The sequence below is a fragment of the Astyanax mexicanus genome, chromosome 17 (genome assembly GCF_023375975.1).
Source record: "Astyanax mexicanus isolate ESR-SI-001 chromosome 17, AstMex3_surface, whole genome shotgun sequence".
Taxonomy (NCBI): domain Eukaryota; kingdom Metazoa; phylum Chordata; class Actinopteri; order Characiformes; family Acestrorhamphidae; genus Astyanax; species Astyanax mexicanus.
Window position 1 is genome coordinate 38,768,686 of NC_064424.1, and position 18,940 is coordinate 38,787,625.

Genomic DNA, 18,940 nt, shown 5'->3' on the forward strand with positions numbered 1-18,940 from the left:
TGTGTCAGTGGCACGAAATGGTCTTTCACAGACATAATATTGTCCAAAAAATATTGTGACAGATCTAGCCATATTATTGCAGACTTTAGAAATGTATATTGAATTAAATTGGTCAGTTTCTGACCTTCCTTCATGGTTTGTAGAGATGTGGATGAAACGATCAGCTGGATAAAGGAGAAAGAGCAGCTGATGGCCTCAGATGATTTTGGACGTGACCTGGCCAGTGTTCAGGCTCTGCTGCGCAAACATGAGGGGCTTGAGAGAGACCTTGCAGCCCTGGAAGACAAGGTCAGTCTCCAAACTCATTAAAACCTCCGGCAGTGTTGCTTACATGGTTTATCACATTTTAAACAGTACACATCTGTGTTATTTTCTTATCTAAAGCAAGTTCTGCTCCTTCTGTGTGCTCAGGTAAACACTTTGGGTGGAGAGGCAGAGCGTCTGCAGCAAACCCACCCCCAGAATGCCTCTCAGATCCACCTGAAGAGAGATGAGCTCATCACCAACTGGGAGCAGATCCGCACGCTGGCTGCTGAACGCCACGCCCACCTCAACGACTCTTACAGGTATGCATTTGGTTTTACCCAAGACTTACGATTCCTCCACATTTATCTAAAGCTGAAAGCAAATGATCTGTGTTTACTGTGACTGTGCATTATCCCCCAGACTGCAGCGCTTCACTGCAGATTTCAGGGACCTTACCAGCTGGGTTACTGAGATGAAGGCTCTGATTAATGCTGATGAGCTGGCCAACGATGTGGCTGGGGCTGAAGCCCTGCTTGACCGTCACCAGGAACACAAGGTTAACCTACACTCTCTAACCTACCTCTTTTTAAGAGATTCTAATTTTAACGCTACTGCCTTGTATCCTTATATCTCCAAAGTGAAAGGAGCCTATACCAAAAGTTTTTTTTTTTATAGGGTGAGATTGATGCCCACGAAGACAGCTTCAAAGCCACAGATGAGGCTGGACAGGCTCTCCTGAACACCGGACACTACGCCTCAGAGGAGGTCAAGGAGAAGGTAGGACAAAAACCTTACCTGTGAGTAGGGCTGCACAATAGTGTATACTATATTGGGGAGATATAATCTACCTCTGATAGAGGCATCATGGAATATTTTAACTGTGAGAGGTATCGGTTCCTATTGTATCAGTCAAATTGTGACATGATGTGTTTGATATAACTAGCCTTACATAGCATTGTGCACACTAAAGCGATAATGCTGAAACAATGCATTGTGCAGCCCAAATTAACAATGATATCTCACATGAGGAGGACCGCACATTTTCATTGCTAACATGTTTGTTTGTGTGCAGCTGGGTATTCTTACTGAGGAGAAGGAGTCTCTGTTGGAGCTGTGGGAGCTTCGAAGACAGCAGTATGAGCAGTGCATGGACCTGCAGCTCTTTTATAGGGACACTGAGCAGGTTGACAACTGGATGAGCAAGCAGGAGGTGTGTTTTACCTTACTGTGCTCTTTAAGCCTGACTGTCAACAGACAAATGAATTAAATGTGGTTATATACCGTATATAAGAGTCTCGTTAACCATGTTGCCAGGTTATATGTAAGAGAAATGTAAATGATTGAGGTAATTTGACTTTTTTTGTTTCCTTTAGGCCTTCCTTCTCAACGAGGACCTAGGCGACTCTTTGGACAGCGTAGAGGCCTTGCTGAAGAAGCATGAAGACTTTGAGAAATCCCTTAGTGCCCAGGAGGAGAAGATAACTGTAAGAACTCTCACATCTCTCCTTTCCTTCTATAACTTTGATATAAAACATCTTTCTTTTACATCTTAAAATATTTGATAACACTACTTTTACTGGAATATTTAGGCCCTGGATGAATTTGCTACCAAGCTGATCCAGAACAACCACTATGCCAAGGAAGATGTTGCCACCCGCAGAGACGCAGTAAGCAGTTTTATCCCAAAATGTTCCCCAATTGTACACAGTTGGCGTTTCTCTGACCCTGTATGCTGAGTAGTGCTGAGTCATTGGGGATATATTGTGAATATACTGAATGTGTGTGTTTCAGTTGCTGAGCAGACGCAACGCTCTTCATGAGCGCGCTCAGTCCCGCCGTGCTGCCCTAGAGGACTCCTTCCACCTGCAGCAGTTCTTCCGTGATTCTGACGAGCTTAAGAGCTGGATCAACGAGAAGATGAAGACCGCCACTGATGAAGCCTACAAGGTGCATTCCCTTTTGCTTGGCTATATTATATACTGTATATTTACTTATATTTAATTAAGCATGTCACTTATTTTCTTTTTGTTTTTTTAATGCTTGATCTAACAGTTATTTATCACACTAACAGTTATTTATCTGTGTACACAGGATCCCTCTAACCTGCAGGGTAAAGTACAGAAACACCAGGCCTTTGAGGCAGAGCTTTCTGCCAACCAGAGCCGCATTGATGCACTGCAGAAGTCTGGCCAGGAGCTGATTGATGGAAAGCATTACGCTTCTGGTGAGGTGGCTACACGCATGGATGAGGTCAGCTCCCAATGGAAGAAACTTCTGGAAGCTACTGAGCTCAAAGGTAATGAGCTGAACTGATCAGGCTGAGCATTTTACATTCCTGTTTTATGCAGATATTTGTTATTAGTTGTTATTTGTATTATATTATCTTGATCTTGATCTTAAAGATGTGTTGTGCCATCAGGAATTAAGCTGCGTGAAGCCAACCAGCAGCAGCAGTTTAACCGTAATGTAGAGGATATTGAGCTGTGGCTCTACGAAGTGGAAGGCCATCTGGCATCTGATGACTATGGCAAAGACCTGACCAGTGTTCAGAACTTGCAGAAGAAGCATGCTTTGCTGGAGGCTGATGTAGCTGCCCATCAGGTAAAGATTGATTAGTAAAATCGAGTAAGCCTGACAGCTCTGCCCAAATTAAATGTTGAATTAAAGTAGGTGTGCCTGGCGTCTGAATCTGCTATTTTTGTGTTATCAACAGGACCGTATTGACGGCATTACCATCCAGGCCAGGCAGTTCCAAGAGGCTGGCCACTTCGATGCTGATAACATCCGGAAGAAACAGGAGGCTCTGGTGGCACGCTATGAAGCTTTGAAGGAGCCTATGGCCGCACGCAAGCAGAAGCTGTGCGACTCTCTGCGGCTGCAGCAGCTCTTCCGCGATGTGGAGGATGAAGAGACCTGGATCAGAGAGAAGGAACCTATTGCTGCCTCCACTAACAGGGGTCAGTGATTCATTCAGGTTCAAACAGAAGCTTTAACCAGACCACAAGCAGCTAACAGCTGTAGTTCATAAACTCTCTTTGTCAATCTCTTAGGTAAAGACCTGATTGGGGTACAGAACCTGCTGAAGAAACACCAGGCTTTGCAGGCTGAGATCTCTGGTCATGAGCCCCGCATCAAGGCTGTAACTCAGAAAGGCGAGGCCATGGTGGAGGAGGGTATGTGCTGCTCTTTGCTCTGAAATAAATGCTTGCTTACTGCTACTGTAAAATCACCTTTAAATCCAAATGTATCTGTTTGGGTCTCTCTCTTGCAGGCCACTTTGCTGGTGAGGATGTGAAGGCTAAACTGGGAGAGCTGAACAATCGCTGGGATACTCTGAAGGGAAAGGCAACCCAGCGCAGGCAGGACCTGGAGGACTCCTTGCAGGCCCAGCAGTACTTTGCAGATGCCAACGAGGCTGAGTCCTGGATGAGGGAGAAGGAGCCAATTGTAGGCAGCCCTGACTATGGAAAGGATGAGGACTCTGCTGAGGTGAGTGTAGATTCCAGTGTTGAATAGATTCATATTTACCTACAAACATGTTTAAGGGAGGTTTGAGATCATCCTTCCTTTTGAAAGGAAGTCTGTGAGTCTGTATGCTCATCCAGAGTATTACTCCTCCTCAGGCCCTGCTGAAGAAACACGAGGCGCTGATGTCTGATCTGAGTGCCTATGGCAGCAGCATACATGCCCTGAAGGAGCAGGCTCAGGCATGCAGGGTGAGTCCTCCTTTTCTTTTCAGCAGAACTTCACAAAATCAAACAGACCCTAGAAGAAGGAATATTAAAGGAGTTTAGTCTTACTGAACCTCCTGCTCTCACTGTTTTATCCAACAGCAACAAGTGGCCCCCACTGACGATGAGACCGGTAAGGAGCTGGTGCTGGCTCTTTATGACTACCAGGAGAAGAGTCCTCGTGAGGTCACCATGAAGAAGGGAGACATCCTCACACTGCTCAACAGCACTAACAAGGTACCTCTTCTGATCTTTAAACAAAAGACTTGATGCTGCATTTCATTTTCCTGTTAAGTCAAATGCCAGAGCCTGAGGATAAGGTCTCATTCAATTTGAACATTAATTAAAATAACATAAAATTCAGTGTTTTTTCATTATGTTAAAATGGTCTGCAGTTTATATTAATACTAAAGTGATTCAAACTATGAAGAAAAACATATGGAATTATTTTGTGAACAAAAAACCTATAATCAAACCAGAATATGTTTTATATTTTAGATTCTCTAAAGTACACACATCTTACTTAGATGACAGCTTTGTAAAGTACTGTATTCTATTTCAAAACTAAAAGTTCAAAAACTAAGGTTTACCAAACTGTTTTGACAGTGTTTGGCTAGTGCTTTATCGTCCCAGGTTAGCACTGTTAGCGATAATACATTATATAACCATATAACCACAGAAACTAGACAAGGTTCTGCATATGACAGGTTTAGTGACACAAATAGCTAGAAGTGCTAATGAACTGTCTAATACTACTGATTTTAACACTGTTGATGTACATTGCAGCCATCTTGGATTCAGATTTTGGGTTAGTGAGGCTCTCCCAGCTTGTTGGCGTGTTTTTGTTGAAATTTCCTTCTTAGAATTTGGAAATTCAGACATTAGCGTTCACATGAAATGCAGTAAGAGCTGCAGAATTGATTAGCCTCAGTAACACTCAGTAAACGTGTGCAAAATTTCCCAATTCCTCCTCAGGACTGGTGGAAGGTGGAGGTGAATGACAGGCAGGGCTTTGTGCCAGCAGCCTACGTTAAGAAACTGGATCCAACACAGTCGTCCTCCCGTGAGAACCTTCTGGATGAACAGGGCAGCATTGGTCTCCGCCAGGAGCAGATTGAGAACCAGTAAGCGACACCCTCAGTTTATTTGTGTTCAGGATTTGTTTTGTATTATTGTTTAGTGTGCTACATCAGTAATGATCAGCTTTTATTATTATTAAAATCTTTGACATAAAACCTAACTACTTCTTTGTCCTGTAACAATCAACCTCAGTAAGCCAGCTGTAAAAGCAAACAAAAAAACAAAACTAACTGTTCTTTTAGCCTAACCTCACTGCTTTTCTATATTTCTTTTCCCCCTATTTCTTTCCCTTTCTTTCCCTTCCTTTAATCTAATCACTAATGCCTGCATGCGTGTGCCCAACTTGCCTTGTGGCAGGACTATGGTCACCAAGGAGGTGTGCAGTGTGTCTGTGCGCATGAAGCAGGTGGAGGAGCTGTGAGTAGGACCCAGACCTCCATTTTGTGCTGTCCGTGACTGACCCAACACGTTTTCATCATCGCCTTTTCTTTCTTCATCTGCTTTCTAGTAGTTGCTTGTGTAGATGCTGTGAATCTACTGCCTCGTCCTCTCATTGTTTATAGTTCATATCATTAATTTATCATTCTCTCCTCTGCAAGTCATCTCTTTCCTTTCCTCTTCTATTCTATAAAGGAGTAGAAGTCACATTTCTTGTTCTCAGAGTCTTGCCTAATGTTGACACATTGGCATATAGTAGTCTTTGTCATTTTTTCTTCATCCATTTTTCCAACACCAGTTTCATTTAAAAGCTTCACTACTTGCTGGCTTTTTTTACCAGCTTAATCTGTAATTCATGCTGGTGGTTATCACTGAATTATATAATAGTTGCTGGGTTAAATGGCCCATATTCTACATTTTCTTGCTGTATAAGGTTTTAAGTGGTTCAATATAGCAAAAACTAGTGTAATTCATATTCACATGACATTTTACCTTTCCTAAAGTTTGGGTCGGATATTGCACTGGTGGGTCAATTTTAAGGTTTCTGTTTATATCGTGCCAGGACATCACTAAGGACAATAAGCTTAATTCCTAAATAAGTCGTAAGTCAGTTTTACACACAACATAGACAGATTCACAAATCCATTTCACTGATGTATTTTGTATTTTATTTGGCGGCCATATAATCAGCCTCATTTGACACCATGAAAGCATTGGACCTAAAACAACCTTATGTATTTAATTTTCCATATTTGGACTGTATCTATGGATAGAAGAGTGAAGAAAATGTAGTTTTTTCATTATATGGGCCTTTTAACGTTGCCGATTGGTGCTAAATCCAGCAAGACCAGCGCTTAGGTCGGTGTTCTTTAGTCCTGATTCTGGAGCCCTCCTGCTCTGCCCATTTTTGAGGACCAACTGCTACTCTAATGGCCTTTTTAAAGAAGTAATTTGTTGAATGATGTTTTTTGGAAGAAGGGAACACCGTAAATGATCAGAGCAGGGAGCACCCCAGTACCAGGATTGAAGAACCCTGTCTTAGGGGGAGGATCAGTTAAAAGTGCCAACCAGGTTCTGATTGTTCTCTGTGTGGCTCAGGTACGGCACCCTGCTGGAACTGGGTGAGAAGAGGAAGGATATGCTGGAGAAGAGCTGCAAGAAGTTCATGCTATTCCGTGAAGCCAATGAGCTGCAGCAGTGGATAAATGAGAAGGAGGGAGCTCTGACTAATGAGGAGGTGGGCTCTGACTTGGAGCAAGTGGAGGTGTTACAGAAGAAGTTTGATGATTTCCAGAAGGTATGTAGCTGTGCAAGCACCTGACAGCAGCTTATACACTATATTCTACAAAAAGTATTCTCTCACCCATCCAAATCATTTAACTTAGGCTCCAATCACTTCCATGGCCACGTGTATAAAAGCAGCAACAAGTTCAGATGTGAAATTTCCTCACTGCTAAATATTCCACAGCCAACTGTCAGTGATATTATAACACCGTGGAAGCACCTGGAAACAACAGCAACTCACTCTGTCATAGTAAAATAACAGAGCAGGGTCAACTTTCTGCAGAGTCCATCACTACAGAACTGCAAAGTTTACGTAGCTTCAGATTTGCTCACAAACAGTAGAGCATAGTATTCCATTCCACAAGCTCCACCCAAGCCTCACATCACCAAATACAATGCAGGCAAGCGGATACATTTGGTGATATAGTGTAGTTTTATATGGTTCTAGTTTGACTACTCTGCTGAACAGCTTGTCATGGGATGTTTCACTGTATCTTATTGTGCTTTGCCATCAGGATTTAAAGGCAAATGAGTCTCGTCTACGCGACATCAACAAGGTGGCATCAGAGCTGGAGTCTGAGGGTCTGATGGCTGAGGAGGCTCCATTAGTACAGGCTCAGGTAAGAAGCATTTTGAATAGAATTATATATTATTAATATAAAATATATTAACAATAAAGTAGACAAGGCACATATAAAACGAACATGAAGCGTGTGGTTATATATAAAGCTAATAATACAATAGAAATGTTTTAAGGAATGAAGTAGTGATATACACGCACTTTGGAGCTACATAGTTTTTGCATGACCATTACAATATTAGACACTTTTGAATTTGCTTTGTTTTGTAATAAATATTGATATATTCCATACATATAATGTACATGTACTGCAGAAATGTTTTTAACTAATGAATCCACTAATTTCTAGGACATATATATGGAGGCCTAACTCTATTTAATGTTTTTCCCTCCCTCACTTCCTCATTCACTCCCTATCCTTCACCCTCTCAGCAACAAGAGATGCTGGGCTCTGCTCCTGGCAAGGTCTTTGTCCTGTTTTAAGTTAATATACTGCATGGGGTGCCTGCATGCCAAACCACATACTGTTATTACACTAAATGTGAATACACCAGACTAAAATGCCTCTTGTACTTTACAGGATGAAGCTGATTCGAAATCTGCCTCTCCATGGAAGGTAAGCAGTCGGATATACTCACCATGGATATGATAATGTTTCTAATGTTTGGAGTAGCTGAAGTTTTGATTGTGCATGTGAATTCTGGTGGATTTTGGGGTCTCTCTCACTTTTAATCTTTATTCCGGTGGTTGGTTCTGTTTGTGTGTGTGTAAGGTGAGAAAATGAAAAACTTTAAACTAACTGGTGGTAACTTCTATTGACTGGTGTGATTCTTCAATTTTGTTTCCTTCTGTCCTTTCTCTCTCTCCTTCTTCTGATTTTTCAACACGAACTAGTCCATTCGCATGGCTGTCCAAACGACGGCTAACTTTAATACCATTAAGGTAAGCCCCTCGTACCCTTCTCTATTGCCCCCACTGAAACTACTTCATTCTACTCACTAAATCCTTCATCTTGTCCCATTGTGAACAGAGGACTAACCCCTCACTCATCCTTCGGTCCCTTTTGTGTTGTTCTACCATTGCCTAAAGCAAATGTCCGTACTTTCTTAGCATTTCTGGGATTTGGAAACCTCTCTCGTTAGAGTGGATAATTGCACAGAGCATGTGGAGAAACGCTTTTAAACTGAGTGGTCTTGGTTCGGTCTCTTATCATAGAGGATGAATCTGCTGCTCGGTCATGTTAAGTCAGAGAGTGAGGGAGAGTGAGTGTTGAAACTGCTGAGCGAAAAAGTCTTCATATGGTTGTCAGTTTTGTCAGTGTAATTATTGTTTAGTTTTTAAACCTTAAATTCAGGTAAATATTGTGATTTTTAGTTTAAGGAAAAAGTGTTTGTAATGCAGGTTAATGTAAATAAATAAATCTCCTTGTCAAATAATATTCAATTTATTTTAGTATATATTTTTTAAATTTATGATTAAATACTAGTCACAGCTAGGAATGCAGTCTGAAGGCATTCTTTGTTAAGCAATAAAAAACACCGGCTAGAAGAGAAGATAGACGGTCACAGAGTATCTAGTTAAGAGAATGGTCTGTACAGTACTCAGCTAAATATATGTAGATGTATGCGCTTTTAGTAAATCTGTAGCCATAAAGTTAGAAGCCCAGTATGTTCATAAGGTATTTGTGTCTGTTACAAAAAGCTCCATAGTATCCATATATTGTAAATGTATACATGCATTATGTGTACAAACTACTCTACCTGACACCCCTGTATAAAGAATAAATATATTAGGCTTAGGGAAAGCAGGGCTCTCTCCACTATTAAAATGCTACTGCTTTTACTTTAGAGGAAAAAATGATATGGACTGCAGCTTTAATCCTACTTAACCCTGCTGTGGACCTTCAGTGCGTTGGTCCAGTGTTGTCTGCCCATCTTGTAATCGCATTATCATTCTGTTGTCTTCATCTTGTTCTACTGATAAAGACCGTATTTGTCCTTATGCCCTAACATGTAATGGTCAGTTGTAATATTTGTGTTGTAACACCTGTTTTTTTGGTTGTTGTTGTTGTTTTTCTGCATCTAAACATTTTATGTCACCATAAACCCGTTTTCTTCACACTAAACTGTTACACTGCGTATTTGCCAAGAACTGTAATATATATTTAGTGAATGTGTTTGCATTCACTTCATAATCTACTCAATGCAGAAAATTAGAGTTTTTGTTTCAAAAACGGCCAATAATCTCACAGAAAAACTTCACAATATAATCATACATTAGCTAGAAGATCAAATCCTTCCTTCAGTTTTGGCGTCACTCTGTGTCAGACTCACACTGAGACATCCCAGAATTCTAAGGTTAACAGTTTACATTTACTCTAAAATCTGATTACTGAGCTGACCTATATTTCTCTTAATCAGATTTATTATCTGGTTTGATTTAAGAAATGATTTAAGAAATCATGCTGCTTACATGACTACTACTATGATAATCCGATAACTGCAGTAATAAAGCAATAAGATAAATAATTAAAAACCTGCAAGAGACGAGTTCAAGAAAACATCGCAGTCATTTTTATGATCAATAATAGCTGGAATGTTATGCTTTCAGGAGTTGAACAACCGCTGGAGAGCCCTGCAGCAGCTGGCTGAGGATAGAAGCAACATGCTGGGAAGTGCCCATGAAGTCCAGCGGTTCCACAGGTGTGTCTGATGTAGCATATTCTTCTAAAGACGTTTTCTCTTATATTTTGGAGATTTATTTTGGTATACAGTGCAAAGAAACATAAGTTCATTAACAGAGAGGAACACAAACACTGTCTCCTGCAGAGATGCTGATGAGACTAAAGAGTGGATCGAGGAAAAGAACCAAGCGCTGAACACCGACAACTACGGCCACGACCTGGCCAGCGTTCAGGCTCTGCAGCGCAAACACGAGGGCTTCGAGAGAGATCTGGCTGCCCTCGGAGACAAGGTACACCCAACTGCAGACACTGTGTACACTCAGAACCCTTCCACATGCTCCTAGCTCGTCACCAATATGTTTTAGGTTAAATTACCTTGTGCTTCCTATTCTAGGTGAACTCCCTGGGCGAGACGGCAGAACGTCTGATCCAGTCGCATCCTGAGGCAGTGGACGACATCCAGGAGAAGTGCACCGAGCTGAACACGGCCTGGAGCAGCCTGGTAGGCCGCGCAGACCAGCGCAAAGACAAACTGGGCAACTCGCACGATCTGCAGCGCTTCCTCAGTGACTTCAGGTGAGCATGAGAGAAGAGTTAAGAAAGATGTGGATGAGCATGACACAGAAATATGCACACTGTTTATCGTTTTGCATAGTCATGCACTCAGAACAAAAAACTAACATTAGCTTTATATATACAGAAAATGTATACAGACTCGTAAAATTTGGAGAATAAAAATTATTCAATGTTTTTAACAAATAAAAAGCATCTCTTTTTTATGTCAAGGGAAATCTTACTGCGAAAATACTGAATGAGAATTAAGTACATAATAAAAAGTATATAATAAAAGTAGTGTAATAGAGATATTATCTTGCTAACTTTTATGTGCAATTTACAATTATTATGTTATTGACTTATTGTGCGTAATTTCAGTGGCATTTAATGGTCTTAAAATGACGACAATAATATCTTTTATCAAAAATATATATATTTTTTTTCCGTGACAGAACTAGTGGTACGACAGTGCTTCTCATTCCAAACCTTCTTCTCGCTTCACCCTAGAAGCCTTTCCCCACATACACTCTATTCTAAAGGCTGCCTAAGCTTTAACGTCCACACAAACACAGAGTGGGATATTTGGATATTTTTGACGGTTTTGCTTTTTTTATGTTCATTTTTTCAAGTGTTTGAGGGGATTAAGTAGAGGGGCTCAGACCGCAAACATCACAGCCATTGGCTGGCGAACTAAAGTGGAGCTTCTGGGGAAAATGCGGCGAGGGCGAATTCCATAGTGAGACATCTCACTCATGCAGTCAGAGAACCAGAGTTACACTAGTAACCGAACATCATGCCAATTTTTTAGCTGAAGTAATTAGCAGGAACTGAAGTCAGTGAAGTAGTTCTGAGGGAAAAGTGGAAAACTGTTTTCTGACTGGTAGTTGCTGTCCCACGTTTATTGTTTAGCTGACAATGTGTGTATATCGTACACAGTGAATTGTTCCACTGAGTTAGTTTGCCTCTTATTCCTGCAGAGATTTGATGTCCTGGATTAATGGAATTCGAGGACTTGTGTCTTCTGATGAGCTGGCCAAGGATGTGACTGGAGCTGAAGCCCTGCTGGAGAGACACCAGGTTAAATTCTGTCTCCAATAACTAATTGGCTACAGCAGTGTCTGACTTAGAATCTACGAACAGTACTCATGTTATAGCATAGTGTGTATAATAATATTTTTCTCCTTCTCCAGGAACACCGCACTGAAATTGATGCCCGTGCGGGCACCTTCCAGGCCTTTGAGCAGTTTGGACAGCAGCTTTTAGCCCGTGGTCACTACGCCAGTCCTGAGATCCAGCAGAAACTGGAGGCTCTGGACCGTGAGCGGGCTGACCTGGAGAAGGCCTGGGTGCAGCGTAGAATGATGCTGGACCAGTGCTTGGAGCTTCAGGTAAGCTCCATTGTTTTTAAACAACCCAAGACATAGAAAAGTAACAGAGAATACCATTACAGAACAACCAACCAAGTACTTTTTTTTAATATGCGACCCTAGAAACTGTACCAGCAGAATAAATCCTGTACTTCTTTTTTCTGCAGCTGTTTAACCGTGACTGTGAGCAGGCGGAGAACTGGATGGCAGCGAGAGAGGCCTTTTTGGCCAGTGATGACAAGGGTGACTCCCTGGATAGCGTAGAGGCTCTCATCAAGAAACATGAAGACTTTGACAAAGCCATCAATGTGCAGGCTAGTGCTTTTGTTTGAGAAGTATTGTCTTTGGCTGTAAAACAGAAGATTTTTATTTATTTATTTTTTTTAGTTATTGACAAGATATCTAAATGAAAATCGTTTTACTAATCTGCATATCTGATTCTCTGTCACAGGAGGAGAAGATTGCTGCACTGCAGTCCTTTGCTGACCAGCTCATTTCTGCTGACCATTATGCCAAGCCTGAAATCTTCAACCGCCGCAACGAGGTCTTGGACAGGTCTGAATTGTTCTTCTCTTCAGAAATTAAACCTGCCACAAAGGTCCTCTTGTTTTGATTTACACTATGAGGTAATAAGTGTTTTAAAATGAATATATTACATGACATCACCACCAGGTGGCGGCGCCTGAAAGCTCAGATGATTGAGAAACGCTCCAAACTGGGCGAGTCTCAGACTCTGCAGCAGTTCAGCAGAGATGTGGATGAGATCGAGGCATGGATCAGCGAGAAACTGCAGACGGCCACTGACGAGTCTTACAAAGATCCTACCAACATCCAGGTAGAGCTTCATTACTACCGTAGTGTCACTGTTCCCTGCCTGGCTGTCTCTCACCAAAGAGTGTATACTGTGTAAATATATATATAATTGCATATTGTTTGTCCTATTGTCCTTTTAACCTTGTTAATACGGCTCAGTGCTTAGTTCTTTGCCCTTGCTTATTTATTACCTTAATCAATGAAAGGATCTCTTGTTAATATAATCCCGTTAGATAAATACAGTAACACCTGTCTCCCCTGTAACCCTGTGTGTGTGGGGAGAATGAAACTGAACCTCTTTCTGTTCTTATTGTCTGTCTGTTTTTAGCTGTCCAAGCTGCTGGTAAGTAGTAGGAGTAGTGTGTCAGCTAACTAACCCCCAGTAGGATTTCTTCACGTGTCTGTCTGCGTCTGCTGTGTTTGTAGACATGTAGTAGAGCTCCATCTTCCTGTTCTGTGTCCCGTTGTATTCGCCAGTGTTTGCTTCTTATGGATTTCACTTTAATTTATGTTACATTGTCATCACTAGACTGTCACAGCACTCTTGTTTCATGATTTGTTGGTTTTTGCCACTGAAGACGTTTTAATTTTTTAATTGCTGGGTGGGTGTCTCTCTCCTTTTTTGGCCTTTTTTTGTGTTGGGCTGTCTTGTTTAGAAATTGTTCCATGCACTGTTTGTTTCTAGGGTCTGTATATAACACAGAGACAATTATGCCAAAAAGGTACTCCTACAGAGTTTTGGGGCACATTGACCAAAACAGAGGACTCTTGCTTAGAGCGAGGTTAGATCTTTTCCAGGAAGAGAGGAGATGGAGATCAAGCTTCCAAGCGTTTCTGCTTTTCTTCAGTTTAGCTTATCAGTTAGAGCTTCAGAATATGTCAGCCATGTGCTCCAAATGCTTCAGCAGTGAAGAAACATGCCTCGTGCCTTTGTGTGCGTCTGTTAAGTAAGCTGCTCTTCCTCTCCATCTTTCTCTCTTCTGGATTTCTGACTGTGTGGAACAATGAGGCAAAACAGCCCAGCTCCTTTTTTTTTTTTTTGGTTCTCCCACAGATGCTCATGTTGTGCTGGATGGTGTCCCTCCACCGCATCTTTTATCAAATACTCCATCTGTCTTTTTTTGTGTCCTGTGTGTAGTGGTAGTTTTTGTTGTCTGTCTTTGTTTGGTGGTGTATTAATTTCACCTTCACCACAGCTTCTTTTTTTTGGTGCTATGTATATACTGTTTATGCACACAAATATACACACACATTCTGATGTCCAATTTATTGTGATCTCATGTGCAGAGCAACATGAATTACAGGAGTTAGTTTCTTGCGAGGTCTAAATATTACAGATGGAATATAACGGATGTAAAGTCTGGTGTGTACCGGAAATACATCATATAAGGCTTTACCACCCACAGTGGACAGCACAGTGGATGGTTATGACTAGAACCAGAAGAATGTGGCTATATATTCAGAATATCTCACAGGTCGGTTCAGTATTCGCTAGCTTCTATTAGACACAGCAAAATCATGGGACACGGCACTAGTTGCTGTCCCACGACCTTTAACATGTTTTAAATATTCCCTGTAATTCTTAACATCAATTTTTAACAACACGCTCATTTTCACACTTACAGTACAGTACAGCAGACAGTTCATCTTAATTCAAAGAGGGTTTACTGCCTGCTGTATTTGCTGAAAGACGCTTTACCAATGGCTGTCAATTGTGGTTCCTGGTATGGAATCACAAAGTCAGCCAGCTTATCTCTTGCTTTTTGCTTACTCTGTATCTCTTCTTTGCTGCTTTCTTTTAGAGCAAACACCAAAAGCACCAGGCTTTTGAAGCCGAGCTTCACGCCAATGCTGACAGAATCCGTGGGGTGATCGATACAGGCAACGCACTCATCCAGAGAGGTGCGTGCGCTGGAAGTGAAGATGCCGTCAAGGTAAATAAATGTATTTATTTCTATTATGATCTTGTTAGATCATGTGGTTATGTTCTTATTTAATAGATTCTAGCTTTTTCTTTGGTAGTAAATTGTAATTGTTGGGGTCAGTCCATGTGCATGTGTTCTCTTCTCCACAGTCTCGTCTGGTTGCTCTGGATGAGCAGTGGCAGTTCCTGGTTAACAAGTCTGCTGAGAAGAGTCAGAAGCTCAAGGAAGCCAACAAGCAGCAGAACTTTAACACCGGCATCAAAGACTTTGACTTTTGGTTGTCAGAGGTAATAAATTAAAATTTGTGCATTCATAGATACCCAACATAGAATTGAGAATTAATTTGGTAACATTTAAGGTGGTATGGCAATGAAGTGATTAGCAACTGTTGGCAAATTAATAGACAGCTAATACTGACTGTCTAATATCATGATCACTATTTGTAGAGAACAAGAAATGCCATGCTGTTAATCAACTCATTGTCATGTGGTTATCGTGTTTTTTCCTTTCAGTTAAAAGTCAAAGTTTATTTTGTGCTGTACACAGGGGTCTATAATCATTAATTGATCTGCTAGCAAAACTATGGGCACTTCTGAAATCATCTTGTTAAATAACATTTTCTCTTTTAATCTGTCGCCCTCAGGTGGAAGCTCTTCTTGCTTCTGAGGATTACGGAAAAGATCTGGCCTCAGTCAACAACCTGCTGAAGAAGCACCAGCTGCTGGAGGCTGATATCTCTGCACATGAGGTGATCTATTAAGAAAAGTGTCAGAGAGCTGTGAGGTTTTTTAATATCTGATAATTGACTAAAGATTAGCTTCACTCTCCTTGTGTCTTTCCAGGATCGTCTGAAGGACCTGAATGGCCAGGCTGACAGCCTGATGGCCAGCAACGCCTTCGACACCTCTCAGGTCAAAGACAAACGGGACGCCGTTAATGGTCGCTTTGGCAAAATCAAGAGCATGGCTGCGGGACGTCGTGCCAAGCTGAACGAGTCTCATCGCCTGCACCAGTTCTTCAGGGACCTGGATGATGAAGAATCTTGGATCAAGTATGTGTGTTTTACAGTAGATCACATATATGATGATAAAGGTTTGATACTGCAAAGTCATTTCATAACCTAAATATACCTTTTTCTTTTTTTGCATGTAGAGAGAAAAAGTTGTTAGTAAGTTCGGAGGATTATGGACGTGATTTGACAGGAGTACAGAATCTGAGAAAGAAACACAAGAGACTGGAGGCTGAGCTGGGAGCTCACGAGCCAGCCATTCAGGTAAGAAGCTGTGAGGGGATTCCTGGGCGTTCTTTCAGTTCATGTCAGCTTTGATGGTTAAGATGATCAAGCAAAAGTTAAAACTGATTGTCCTCTACAGTCTGTGCTAGACACTGGGAAGAAGCTGTCCGATGACAACACCATCGGGCAGGAGGAGATCCAGCAGAGGCTGGCTCAGTTTGTGGAGCACTGGAAGGAGCTGAAGGATCTAGCTGCTGCCAGGTGAGCTGTGATTCTGTCTTTTATTGGTTTCTTCATAATTAATTGTTGTATGAATTATTTCATGATCAGTGCCTTGTTTGTGATATCCTTTAAAAGCTTGGCCTGGGGAATATGACTGTATATGCATATGTATGAGTGTGCAGGGGGCAGAGGCTTGAAGAGTCGCTGGAATATCAGCAGTTTGTAGCAAATGTGGAGGAAGAGGAAGCCTGGATTAATGAGAAGCTGAATCTGGTTGGAAGTGAGGACTATGGTGATACTTTGGCAGCTGTGCAGGTATGTAAATATGAGTTCTTTCACAGTACAAAATGGAAACACCAAACAAAACCTTAACAAATTGTTTTTTTTTTTGTTTCAGGGCTTGTTGAAGAAGCACGAAGCTTTTGAGACTGACTTTACTGTGCATAGGGACCGTGTGAGCGATGTATGTGCCAACGGAGATGAGCTTATCAAGAAGGTACAGTCCAAACAGAAACCTGTAAATGTAGACACTTCCTAATAATCTGTAGTACTCCTGTCCGCATGACTTTGTGTTGTTTCTGTGCAGGAGAACCACCACGTGGACAACATCACAGCCAAAATGAAGGCCCTTCGTGGAAAAGTGTCTGAGCTGGAGAGGGCCGCAGCCCAGAGGAAAGCCAAGCTGGACGAAAACTCTGCTTTCCTGCAGTTCAACTGGAAGGCTGATGTGGTGGAGTCCTGGATCGGTGAGTTCAGGGCTCAATATGATTATGATATGGTTCTTTACAGTCTCTTATTACTTTGATGTAGAATCATGAATAGAATTATGAATCTGTATGTTGTTGTGATTTGTTAGGTGAGAAAGAGAACAGCCTGAAGACTGATGACTATGGACGCGACCTTTCTTCAGTACAGACCCTGCTCACCAAGCAGGTATGACCATGAGAACAATAATAAACGTAAAAAAAAAACATTCTACAATCTACGATAACGACGACAGCACAGTTCTCTGTGATACTTTATGAAATTACTGAAAAGGATACAATACTCTTAAATAAGTAAATACCAGGAATTATGGATTAATATACTTCAACTCAGGTTTACCCTGTTTATTTTATTATAGCACCACCATGTGGAGAAATTAGGCAGTAATTCTAATTGGGGCGAGACTGTGTTTAAAAAAAAAATACCCATATTTGATGCCACATATAGGTGATATATCACAAATGGAAATGATAAATTGCGATATCAAAATTATGTCCTATCCCTACTCAGGAGTCATTCCAGAAATGTTTGTTTTGCTATAGGAAACGTTTGATGCTGGCCTTCAGGCGTTCCAGCAGGAAGGAATCACCAACATCACCGCCCTGAAGGACCAGCTCCTGGCAGCCAAGCATGTGCAGTCCAAAGCCATCGAGGCTCGTCATGCCACGCTGATGAAGCGTTGGAATCAGCTGCTTTCCAACTCTGCTGCCCGCAAGAAGAAACTGCTGGAGGCTCAGGAGCACTTCAGAAAGGTAGGGAGCAGAATGATGCAGGGCTGTACAGAATATTGAAGCGTCAGCATCGTTATCTCAATTTGCACATGTGCATTAGTCAATTCGCAGGACATGCAGTATCATTTGCCATTTAAATAAAAAAGGGAAAATTCAATTCCTGATATTTGTGGGGGTTTTTTCTCTGACTGTTTCATAGTCTCTATGTTTCTCTGAATGTTTAAGGTCTGTAGGTAGTGGTCTGTTTTATCACACATGATGATATTGTTTGAATATGATAAAATAATCCATACTGTGATAAAAGCAGCACTATAGATTAAAGCAGCCTGTTTTGTTAGAGTTGATTATGTAACACTGCAAATGTTTGTAGTTTATATTTATCCACAAAATATACATTTACATTACAATATATTTTTTATGTTGCATTATTTTATTGTTTGATAGCAAATCATTGTTTTTAGGTTCTGTAGGGTTCAAAAAATTGTCTGTGTTTTATTTATTTATTTTATTTTTTATTTTTTTAGGGCCCTATCCTCTACCTCGTATTGTAGGTTTACCCATAGTGTGTTCTGGAAAAATAGATTTAATGGGGAGCTCACTCTGCTCTTTCTGTGTTTAATTCAGGTTGAAGATTTGTTCTTGACATTTGCCAAGAAAGCTTCAGCCTTCAACAGCTGGTTTGAGAATGCAGAGGAGGATCTGACCGACCCGGTGAGGTGCAACTCCCTGGAGGAGATCAGGGCGCTGAGGGAGGCCCACGATGCTTTCCGCTCCTCACTCAGCTCTGCAGAGGCTGACTTCAACCAGCTGGCCGAGCTCGACCGACAGATCAAAAGCTACCAGGTGGTGTCCAACCCATACACCTGGTTCACCATGGAGGCTCTGGAGGAGACCTGGAGGAACCTGCAGAAGATCATCAAGGTAAAGAGGTCACAGTATAATAAAAGTGTATTTATTAATGTTAAAACAGAAGCACAAAATCCTAATAAAAATATGACTGGAATCTTCTTTTGAGGAATGTGTAAAGACTGTTTACGATCACGGTGTGATGAGAAGGAATATTACTCACAGTAGCCTGAAATATACTAGAATTAAATTGTAAGAGTGCTTTTATATGTGCACTACTGCTGCGCATGCACACTGGAGCTGTAGTTCCCTGTGCGGGATGGTGAGCTAGCTGTGGCATAGTCTCTGGCCTGATTTGCCTACCCTATGCCAATAAACACATCTTCTACCCCGCACGGAGTGTGTGCCTCCAGAGAAGCCAGGAACCAGTGTCTTTTTCC

The 18,940-nt window shown here is 41.5% G+C and overlaps 1 protein-coding gene across 13 annotated transcripts in view; it reads left to right on the forward strand.

The window, feature by feature from the left end:
- The window catches only part of sptan1 (spectrin alpha, non-erythrocytic 1), a 40,316-nt gene that overhangs the window by 15,596 nt on the left and 5,780 nt on the right, over window positions 1–18,940 (forward strand). For 5 of the 13 annotated variants that reach the window (XM_007233910.4, XM_022676473.2, XM_007233911.4 and 2 more), the window contains 43 exons: window positions 144–288; window positions 412–566; window positions 667–802; window positions 922–1,023; window positions 1,319–1,456; window positions 1,620–1,730; window positions 1,836–1,913; window positions 2,038–2,193; window positions 2,338–2,542; window positions 2,666–2,847; window positions 2,960–3,203; window positions 3,297–3,419; window positions 3,518–3,735; window positions 3,870–3,962; window positions 4,080–4,214; window positions 4,953–5,101; window positions 5,415–5,474; window positions 6,594–6,792; window positions 7,295–7,399; window positions 7,792–7,824; window positions 7,940–7,975; window positions 8,254–8,301; window positions 9,970–10,061; window positions 10,188–10,332; window positions 10,437–10,618; window positions 11,575–11,674; window positions 11,788–11,985; window positions 12,132–12,278; window positions 12,416–12,519; window positions 12,637–12,799; window positions 13,106–13,120; window positions 14,580–14,711; window positions 14,852–14,989; window positions 15,346–15,450; window positions 15,545–15,753; window positions 15,855–15,975; window positions 16,076–16,197; window positions 16,341–16,473; window positions 16,556–16,654; window positions 16,745–16,904; window positions 17,015–17,091; window positions 17,466–17,675; window positions 18,279–18,575. In XM_007233910.4, the coding sequence (XP_007233972.3) occupies window positions 144–288; window positions 412–566; window positions 667–802; window positions 922–1,023; window positions 1,319–1,456; window positions 1,620–1,730; window positions 1,836–1,913; window positions 2,038–2,193; window positions 2,338–2,542; window positions 2,666–2,847; window positions 2,960–3,203; window positions 3,297–3,419; window positions 3,518–3,735; window positions 3,870–3,962; window positions 4,080–4,214; window positions 4,953–5,101; window positions 5,415–5,474; window positions 6,594–6,792; window positions 7,295–7,399; window positions 7,792–7,824; window positions 7,940–7,975; window positions 8,254–8,301; window positions 9,970–10,061; window positions 10,188–10,332; window positions 10,437–10,618; window positions 11,575–11,674; window positions 11,788–11,985; window positions 12,132–12,278; window positions 12,416–12,519; window positions 12,637–12,799; window positions 13,106–13,120; window positions 14,580–14,711; window positions 14,852–14,989; window positions 15,346–15,450; window positions 15,545–15,753; window positions 15,855–15,975; window positions 16,076–16,197; window positions 16,341–16,473; window positions 16,556–16,654; window positions 16,745–16,904; window positions 17,015–17,091; window positions 17,466–17,675; window positions 18,279–18,575 (5,800 nt within the window). The remainder of the gene's footprint in view (window positions 1–143; window positions 289–411; window positions 567–666; window positions 803–921; window positions 1,024–1,318; window positions 1,457–1,619; window positions 1,731–1,835; window positions 1,914–2,037; window positions 2,194–2,337; window positions 2,543–2,665; window positions 2,848–2,959; window positions 3,204–3,296; window positions 3,420–3,517; window positions 3,736–3,869; window positions 3,963–4,079; window positions 4,215–4,952; window positions 5,102–5,414; window positions 5,475–6,593; window positions 6,793–7,294; window positions 7,400–7,791; window positions 7,825–7,939; window positions 7,976–8,253; window positions 8,302–9,969; window positions 10,062–10,187; window positions 10,333–10,436; window positions 10,619–11,574; window positions 11,675–11,787; window positions 11,986–12,131; window positions 12,279–12,415; window positions 12,520–12,636; window positions 12,800–13,105; window positions 13,121–14,579; window positions 14,712–14,851; window positions 14,990–15,345; window positions 15,451–15,544; window positions 15,754–15,854; window positions 15,976–16,075; window positions 16,198–16,340; window positions 16,474–16,555; window positions 16,655–16,744; window positions 16,905–17,014; window positions 17,092–17,465; window positions 17,676–18,278; window positions 18,576–18,940) is intronic. The other 8 variants (XM_049466614.1, XM_049466620.1, XM_049466618.1 and 5 more) reach the window with 6 other exon arrangements.